Raw genomic sequence first — 9,360 nt, 5'->3', positions numbered from 1 at the left:
TGAGTGAATGCACCAATAAATAAACAAAAGAAACAGGAGAAAACACTAAACATATCTGACAATCAGGTCTACTTGGCTGGCATAGCAAGATTTAGTAGCACGCTAGGCTGAAAAGGCAGCGTTCAGCCAAACTGAAGAGGACCTTAACAGAGACTAGGGTTAAGTCTTGTAGCCCTTTGGCATCTCCTGCCCATCCCTGCAGTCTAGCTGGTGAACTGTCCCCAGAGGAATCTTCCAGAGAGATGAGGTAGTACTAAGGGACTGAGGAACTGCCAAGGAGATGGTTTGTGGCAGTGAGGCCCTCCTGGGAGGGGGGGGGCATCTTTAAAGTGCCCTTGAACTTAGTTCTGCCTGCAGGAGGATCTGTTGCTGGTTCTCTGTTGGGCAGGTGGGAGGTGCTCAGGGAAGGACACACATTTGGTCCTCTGGGCCCTTTATCCTCCCTGGTGGGCCTGGGCATGCCCATGGCCTAGCCCCACTCTCAGTCACATCCCTTGTCAGGTCCCTGTGGCCCTCCACTCAGCCATCTCATGCCCGACTGGTCAGGAACGATTTTTTTACCTTTTCTTGGCCAGCTGTCTTGGCCTTCACACCTCCTCTGAAATCTGAATCCATCCAGGAAGTTTCTCTGGGTGTCTGAGTGGCTCTGTGTCCCTCTCCCCTTCCCCCACAGCTGGCCAGGACTGGGGTCTTCTGAGGTTCCTTTTCCTGACCCACTCCCAAGCCATGTCCCCTGTCCTAGGTGGGGTGGGGTCTCACATTTCAGTCTGCGTTAGCCCTGGCCTGTTCTGTGGACTTTGGGTTTCCTTATTGATCTGAAATTCTCCCATCACGTGGTTTTCTTTATTTGTTCAGTGTCATGTGGTTTGAAATATCAATGGCTATATTTTTCCCTCTTGACTATTGGGATATCCCCACCTGTAGCCCTATACTGTTTATTTGTTTGTGTTTTTGTCTTGGAGGAGAGGAATATGGATTTCACATAGACTGAAGAAGCTATTTCTCAGCTTTGATTTCCAAACTTGGCCAAAGTATCAAAAATAAAAAGTATAATCTTAAAATTTAGAGTTTCAAGAAAAATAAAAGAGTCAGCTTAGAATTCTGAATGCTTAATGAGCTCAGCTCAGCTCATTTCACTTGGAGAAATCCAGTGTAGAGGCTGAGGCTGGGAAGGAAAGGAAAGTCTCGTCATAGAGATTAGCTTAATGAAAAGGTCAAGTGTGAGCCCTGCTCTGTCTTTTTGGGTTTAAACCTGTGAATGGTGGTGGGTAACCTGGTTAAACACACACACACACACACACACACACACACACACACACGCATACAAGTGAACATCAGATTCCTGCTTTCCTGGGAGTGTGTCCTGGAGAGAGGAAGCCTCTCGAATGAGCTATGGTGTGTGGCTCCAAGGCAAAATGGTGTGGGAATGCTGGAGCACTGGAATGGAGGGCAGTGTTTCACAGGGAGGAGGGAGGTCTGGGGCAACTGAGGCACAGAGGAGGCTTGGGTTTGTATTAAAGAGGTTCTCCAGCCTCACAACAGATGGGACATCCACAGTGGGCTCCTGAACAAGGCCCAACGGACCAGGTGGTCCACGCCACGCTACAGTTGACATCCCAGGTCATGATGCCCAGAAACGCTGCTTTGAGTCGATGCCGAGAATTTCAGATGAATCAGAGGCTTAGGAGCACAGGACGAATGGTAACATGTACTCATTATTTTTACTCCACTGCAGTTGAAAAATCTCTTCCTACACTGTGTGCTAGGCAAGGTGATTACTGTTGATTTGATTCTATAGATTAGATAATGGGGTTTTGCAAGAGAATTTAGCAGTGAGTCAGCTCAGTGGCCGGCATTCAAATCTTCTGTCCCCTGACTTCTCACACTGTTCCCTGGGCCCCACTGGTGATGCTGACGGTGGTTTCTAGAGCTCATCTTCTGGCGTTCTGTAGGAAGGGTGACTGCTGCACCTGAGTCCCCTTGCAGCCGTCAGCCCTGGTTCCCTGCCTCTTGTCCTACAGCCCAGTGAGGGGCTGGTCCAGGCTGCTGTGCACTATGCGACAGAAGACTGTGTTCCTAGTTCTCCAAGGGGAAACTGTCAACGACACCCAAGACAGGTAAGTGCCGTTTCCACTGGGGAGAAGGTCTCCCCTCACCTCAGTCTCTACTGTATTGCCCCCCTGAATCCAGTGCAGATCAATATCTTGTGGGTAGAAGTCACTGGCCCAGCACTTGATTGTATCTTCTCCTGGGGTCCTGGTGATGGACATAGATGGGGGATCTGCGGGGGGACAGAGTGTGGACATGGAGGGTGTGCCCTAGATGACTCCCTGCTCGTGTCCCTTCCCTCCACTCTCTGGGTGTTGGTGATGAGCAGAACTCCAAGTTTTGTGTCTGCCTCCCCAGGGAAGCCTTATGAAGATCAGGGAAGGCTGAGGGTTCCCATGTTGGATCATGGAATGACTGTGGCCACCCTCTTGCTCCCTTGTCCCTCCACCATGTACTGACATCTGATGGCAAGAAATTGTGAATGCCTCCATACAGTTTTTATTTTTTCCCAAACTTCTGAGTGGGCTTTGGGGCTCTCTCCTCTCCCAGGCTCAGCTCTAGGCCTCAGTTCTGCCTGCGGCTCTGTCCATCAGACCCTTCCCTGCTGTATCCTGTAGGACCCTCACTCTCATCGCCTCCCAAACCAACGTGTTAGCTTGTGCCGACCAGTCCTGTCGCAGGCAGGCATTTTACATGCCTGCCTCCATCCAGTGTCAAGCCAGGAGGCATCAGCATAGAGACACCACCATGGGATGTGCCTGAGATATTCCCTGGGTTCCCAGCCTGAGATCACCTTGGTCCTTCTCAGCTCAGCTCGGGAGGAGCAGGGCACAGGAAGTGGGGGGTACCTTGTCGGTCCAGGAAGGCCTTGCCATATTGCAGGTACCTCCGCAGCATTGCCGGGCACTCCTCTTCCAGATAGGCCTTGGCCCGCTGCACGTAGACCTCTTCTGCCTCCCACTTCCGCTTGGTGTTCAGAGCTGCTGGGTCCTGGGGGACCCAGCCTGGGATTTCTCTGTTGAACTCGATGAAGTTCTGTCCATCGTAGGCATACTTCCAGAATGCTCCACTGCTTTTGTTATTCAGGAGCTCACAGCCAAACCTTCCCTGAAAGGTGTGAGACCCTGTACCCTCCCCGGGCCCCCAGGAAGTCAGTCAGCCTGGCAACATCTCCGTCTTAATAACTGTTATTCCTACACAGTTTGCAAAAACAGCAGGAAGAGTGGTTTTGGAAACCTAAGCACATGGTCCCTTTATCTTGACAAATGGGTTATGAGCCAGACATACAGCAGACAGAGACAGGGAAAGTTGCTTTGCTTTGGGTTTTAGGCCCATCTGAGCAGAGAAACATTCTTCCCAGCTGGGGAGTATCAGGGAGCTAGAGACTAGGCACAGGATGTCTAGTCCCTGTGCATCATCTCATTTAGTGAACTGTGAATGCACTGGGAGCTCTTTTTATATTTTATAAATTCTTTTATTAAACATTTTTTAATGTTTTATTTATTTATGTAATTTTTAAAAATGTTTATTTTTGAGAGAGAGAGAGAGAGAGACAGAGACAGAGAGTCGGGGAGGGGCAGAGAGAGAGGGAGACACGAAATCTGAAGCAGGTTCCAGGCACTGAGCTGTCAGTGCAAAGCCAGATGTGAGGCTCAAACTCATGAACCACGAGATCGTGATCTAAGCTGAAGTCAGACACTTAAGTGACTGAGCCACCCAGGAGCTCCTATGTTTTACTTATTTTTGAGAGAGACAGAGAGAGACAGAGAGAGAGACAGAGTTGGAGTGGGGAGGGGGCAGAGAGAGAGAGGGAGACACAGAATCCAAAGCAGGATCCAGGCTCCCAGCTGTCAGCACAGAGCCTGACACAGGGCTCTGACTCATGAACCGCGAGATCATGACCTGAGTTGAAGTTGGACGCTTAACCCACTGAGCCACCCAGGTGCCCCATCGGAAGCTCTTAGAAACCTGACACAACCGGGGCGCCTGGGTGGTGCAGTCGGTTAAGCGTCCGACTTCAGCCAGGTCACGATCTCACGGTCCATGAGTTCGAGCCCCGCGTCAGGCTCTGGGCCGATGGCTCGGAGCCTGGAGCCTGTTTCCGATTCTGTGTCTCCCTCTCTCTCTGCCCCTCCCCCGTTCATGCTCTGTCTCTCTCTGTCCCAAAAATAAATAAAAAACGTTGAAAAAAAAATTAAAAAAAAAAAAAAAAAGAAACCTGACACAACCACACTGAAGTGCTGTCTCTGAGTGAAATAGAATTTCATATTTAGAGTTTTATGCAGATTATGAAATGTCCCCCATTTCCCCCTCTCATTTCTTTTTTTTTTTTTTTTTTTTTTTTTTTTAACATTTTTTATTTATTTTTGGGACAGAGAGAGACAGAGCACGAACGGGGGAGGGGCAGAGAGAGAGGGAGACACAGAATCGGAAACAGGCTCCAGGCTCCGAGCCATTAGCCCAGAGCCCGACGCGGGGCTCGAACTCACGGAGCGCGAGATCGTGACCTGGCTGAAGTCGGACGCTTAGCCGACTGCGCCACCCAGGCGCCCCAATCCCCCTCTCATTTCTAAGTGGAGCTGACATCACCACTGGAGGAAACGTGATGTGATCACTGCTTCCCTCTTCTCCGGAGTTTGATGTCTACATTACAAATCTCGGAGGCCCCCTCTCTTCCCAGCGAGCCACAAGCCTTGGAAATCAGCCCCCTTAGGGAAGGGGACACATGTCTTCATTTTGGTGATAAAGGGAGGTGTTTACCCAATACTGATTAGCGCCGAGGGCACAGGTTCTCATCTCAAGCTCCCTGGCCTCAAGTGGCAGCTCTCTCCCCACCCCCACCTGGCTTGTGCACCAACTTGGGCCTTTAACCTCTCTGGGCCTCTGTTTTCTCATCTTGGAGACAGCGATGGTGACAGTACTACTTTAGAGGGTGAGCGCGAGCATGACAAGTGTTAACACCCGTGCCTGGTGCCTAGCAAGTGCTCCATAAGTGTTCGCTCCCATCCTTTTCCTGCCACCCTGTGTTCATCTCTTTACCCTCTTTCCTCATAATTACTCGTGTCAACATTTTTATTCCAGCTGGTGAAATGTCTGCTGGCGTCTCTGGGCACTGTGCATCAATCACCCTGTCCTACTTCTGACACACTCACTGGGCTGTTTTCCTTACCCGGGCTTCCCATTCCTTATCCTTCAGATTTCTGCAAAACTCTGGCCTCCTTTAGGAAACTTTCAGGTTCCGTGTAGCTTCTTAGGCATTTTTGTACTCAGAAACCCATCTTTCGATGCCCGCCCTACGATGACTTAGTATCAACAGTTTGCCAGCCTGTGACTGGCTGACTTGGGGAGTGGGCAGTGTGCAGGACTGCGTGGTGGGCTAGACACATGGGAGCCAGTCCTGGTGCCCTGCACTGTCCTGGCTCCTCAAATGCCTCCTACCACATGTCCAGATGAGCCCTCATGGAGAGGAGGGCCTTTAGGATTCCCTGTACCTCTAACAGCATGTGGCTTTGAATTCACTCCCCACTAGCTCCCGGTATGGGCCATGGTTGGTGCCAGGCACTTTCTCTCAATCACGCAACACATTTCATTTGAGCAGGTGTTACTGGCTGTCCTAGGGGATGGGACTAGAGGGGTGATCAAGACAGATGAAGTTCTAGCCTTTGTGGAATTCACATAGGTAAGTTTGATGGAATCTCTTGGAGATTCCAGTTTTGCCGATTCAGACCAGGCATTAAGATGCGTTCACTGTGAAATGGCTAGTGACTGGCTGGGCTGCGATGTGAACCCACGTCTGACCGACCCCAGGGTGAGCTCACTCTCTGCTTGACATCCCTGGGCTGGGGAGTCTGATGCCTTCTGAAGTGCCAGCCAGCAGCCCCAGACGGATTGGGGTGTGGAGCTGAGAGGTCACATGTGCCTGGGTGAGAGCTGAGTCTGACATCACTTCCTGTGAGAGCTGAGGTCTGGGAGTGAGGATAGGGACATGACGGGGCAGGCGGAGAGCAGCTGCGTTGTGGGGTGGGGGTGGGGAGATGCAGAATGTCTACATATTTCTACTCTGCTTTCTGTTCCTTGTTAGGGGTGGGGATTAGTTCCATCCTGCTGATCCCTTTCCACTCACACCTGCAGGGCTAAGACCCTCCACCCCACCCTCCTTGGTCCACTGACCTTCTCTGTCCTTGTAATAGTCCATGATGTCCTGCAGAGTCTCCATGAAGATGCTCTCCCTGGCCTGCTGAAGTTCACTCTCCTTCTCCCAGTCCTCTATTCCTTCCATCTGGCTCCATGGGTCCAGGGGTATGGCCTTCCTGCTTTTACTGTCATAGTGAAAGAAGACCTGGTCATTGAGGTGGGCAGTGGCCTGGAAGCTGGGGAGACTGTCAGTGGGCCTGGACACCCCGGTGTAGAGGAAGCTGAGACGGTAAGATCCTGAAAAAGAGGAAGAGACTTTGAAGTGTGGGGTCCATGCAGGCCCAACTTGGGGCAGCAGAGGGCCAGGAAGGGGGAAGGGGGATGTGGTCACTGGGCCTTGGCCTCTGCAGCCCACAGCCTCACCTCACTGGAGGCTCGCTCGAGTGAAAGGGCCCTCCCAACTCTAGGGATGGCATTTCAGAGACCATTCTGTAGCTTCACTACACTGTCTTGTCTTGGCACGAGACAACACAATACTTCTCAGCCCCCTTGTAGGTATATTGGGATCATGAGACTGAGTTCTGCCAAAAGGGGATGTGAATTGTAGTGATGTCTTTCTTCTGGTCTCAGGCCCTATTAGCTGGTTTGTTGTCTCTGTCTCTTATTTAGGTGATGACTGTGGAGGCCTCAGGATAAAACAGGAGTCCCTGGATTCCAGAGTCACCCCACGGAAGACAGGAAAGTTGCCTTATCTGTATTCACTTTACATGAGTAAGAAATAAACAATGTGTTGGGTTAAGCCACTAACAACTTTGTTACTGGAACACAACCTAGTCTAACCTAGTCTAATACATATAGTTCGAATGTGTAGGAAGAATTTACCAGAAAACTCAGGAAATGACCTAGAATGGATCTAGAGCTCAGAATTCCCAGGGCTGTGCCTTATGTTTTGGTATAAGGCAGGGACTTGGAGAGGAGGACATTGCCATAATTAATTCATGATACAACTCACAGGGGTGTTAAATGTTAATCACATTTAGAAACTAATTAGCAAGAATAATTTCAGTACTTGAACTAGGAATCTGCCACATGACTACCAACATTATTAATTCAGTAGACCTCAAGTAAAGCATATTACCCTTCATAATGTGGGTGGGCCTCACCCAATCAGTTGAAGGCCACAAGAAAAAAGCCTGGTCCCCCAAAGAAGAAGTTATTCTGCCTCCAGACTTCCTTTGGTCTCAGGATGGCAACACCGACTCTTCTCTGGGTCTCTACCTGCTGAACTAGCCTGTGGATTTCAATTGTGCAAGCTAATTCCTTAAAGTCAATCTCTGTCTGGATATGCATCCTATTAGTTCTGTTTCTCTGGACAACCCTGGCTAATACAAATTTTGGACTAGGGTGTGATTAACATTCTCAAATAAAACCTATGTTCTCATAGTTTGTAAATGTAGCAAACTTAAAACATGCACACTTTGGCTTATATTTCTTCCCCCTGAGACTTTTGGCTGAGAAACAGCCTCATTTTCCTGTTCTAGAGTTGACTTTGGTTCTTTCAAGGTTCCAGCTGGCCTCTCTCCCAGTAACTTGCCTTCAGGGTTAACAGTGGCACTGTGGGGGGAGGGGACAGATTTCTTTCTAGAACCCTCCAGTTAACCTGCCTTCATATCTGCCCCTTGGGGTTGCTCTCTCTTCCCTGAGAGTCAGACAGATTCCTCCAGCCCTTGGAAGAAAGAAAAGAACAAGAAGTTCTACCTGTGTGGCTCCTGCCCCGTCCTGGCTGTATGACTCTGGCCAGATCACTTCACCTCTCTGGTCTTAGTTTTGTTCATTTGTAAACTAAGGGGTTTCAGATCTTTACAGCCTCATTTATCATGGGTCCAGAGGCTCCCTCAGTGCTTCTAGAAGTTTCTGAGCTGAGTTAGCTGACAGCCTTGGCCTCCCATTCACACAGTCTACTTGTGGATCACAGCTGTAGGAGGGGCTCTTCTCCAGCCCACCTGTTCCATTTATTACTTCCCCTCCGTTCTTCTCCAGAGCCACCCTTACTTCCTCACTCACCAGCTTGGGTCTCCTGAGGGACTGCAGGGCCCAGAAGGAGCAGCAGGGACAGCAGGACAGACACCATTGTGCCCATTGTGCCTGACTGGAAGGTTCTGGACTGCCTTGGGTCCTGGAGCTCGGAGCAGACTACTTGGAGATAAAGCCAGGTGTAGTTATGGGAATGGTTGGGCTTTGAGCCCAGCCCAGGGAAGGCGACTTTGCAGGCCAATGAGAGTGCAGGACAGGCTCCTCCCCTGACAGTGAGAGAGAAGGATGCACAAGCCACCCTGGGCAGAGGCTGCACTCAGTGAGCTCAGAGACAGTGTGCAAATCAAGAGCTGAGACGGCCGATCCGCAGGCTGAAAGTCTGTGTATCCCCCAGGTGAAAGAATGCCAATGGCCGGGGGTATCAGGTGGCAAATGCCTCTGCAGTCTATCATGACCCACCCTAGGCTCACTGTGGGTGCGGGGAGGGGACTTGGGTGTTGTCAGACCACCTCTGGAAAAGCTCTGCACCTGGCCAGAGCCTGGGCCCCTGGCAGAGCCCATCTAGGGTATGACTCTCTCTCTCTCACACCCAGCATCCCAGAGTTCTGTCTGGAGGACATTCACATCCCTGACTCCCTCCCTATCTCTCTGTCCCCAGAGGAATCTGCCAAAGAGACAGGGGAGTACTAAGGGACTGAGGAACTGCCAAGAAGGAGACAGCGTGTGGCAGTGAGGACCTCCTGGGGTGGGGCATCTTTAAAGTGCCCTTGAACTTAGTTCTGCCTGCAGGAGGATCTGTTGCTGGTTCTCTGTTGGGCAGGTGGGAGGTGCTCAGGGAAGGACACACATTTGGTCCTCTGGACACCTTATCCTCCCTGGTGAGCCTGGGGGTGCCCATGGACCAGATCCACTCTCATCATGTCCCTTATCAGGTCCCTGTGACCCTCCACTCAGCCGTCTCATGCCTGACTGGTCAGGAACAATCTTTTTACCTCTTCTTGGCCAGCTGTCTTGGCTTTCACACCTCCTCTGAAATCTGAACCCCTCCAGGAAGTTTCTCTGGGTGTCTGAGTGGCTCTGTGTCTCTCTCCCCTTCCCCCACAGCTGGCTAGGACTGGGATCTTCCATGGGTCCCTTTGCTGG

The 9,360-nt window shown here is 50.8% G+C and overlaps 2 protein-coding genes across 3 annotated transcripts in view; one reads left to right on the top strand and one right to left on the bottom strand.

Annotated features, from left to right (window-relative positions):
- Window positions 1-1,697: 1,697 nt before the first annotated feature.
- AZGP1 (alpha-2-glycoprotein 1, zinc-binding) lies at window positions 1,698-8,351 on the bottom strand. The gene is made up of 4 exons (XM_058710500.1): window positions 8,248-8,351; window positions 6,220-6,480; window positions 2,898-3,173; window positions 1,698-2,281 (listed from the first exon to the last, which is right to left on the bottom strand). Exons 1-4 carry the CDS (start codon window positions 8,321-8,323, stop codon window positions 2,016-2,018), a joined length of 879 nt encoding a protein of 292 aa, XP_058566483.1. The 5' UTR covers window positions 8,324-8,351; the 3' UTR covers window positions 1,698-2,015.
- GJC3 (gap junction protein gamma 3) overlaps window positions 8,286-9,360 on the top strand; it is a 26,207-nt gene continuing 25,132 nt past the window's right edge. Inside the window, exon 1 of one of the 2 annotated variants that reach the window (XR_009256524.1) lies at window positions 8,286-8,396. The gene's annotated coding sequence lies outside the window, so the exon portion shown is untranslated. The remainder of the gene's footprint in view (window positions 8,397-9,360) is intronic. The other variant, XM_058710497.1, reaches the window with a different exon arrangement.

This window comes from Neofelis nebulosa, chromosome 18 (genome assembly GCF_028018385.1).
Source record: "Neofelis nebulosa isolate mNeoNeb1 chromosome 18, mNeoNeb1.pri, whole genome shotgun sequence".
Lineage (NCBI taxonomy): Eukaryota > Metazoa > Chordata > Mammalia > Carnivora > Felidae > Neofelis > Neofelis nebulosa.
This window is presented reverse-complemented; position numbering and strand designations above follow the sequence as displayed.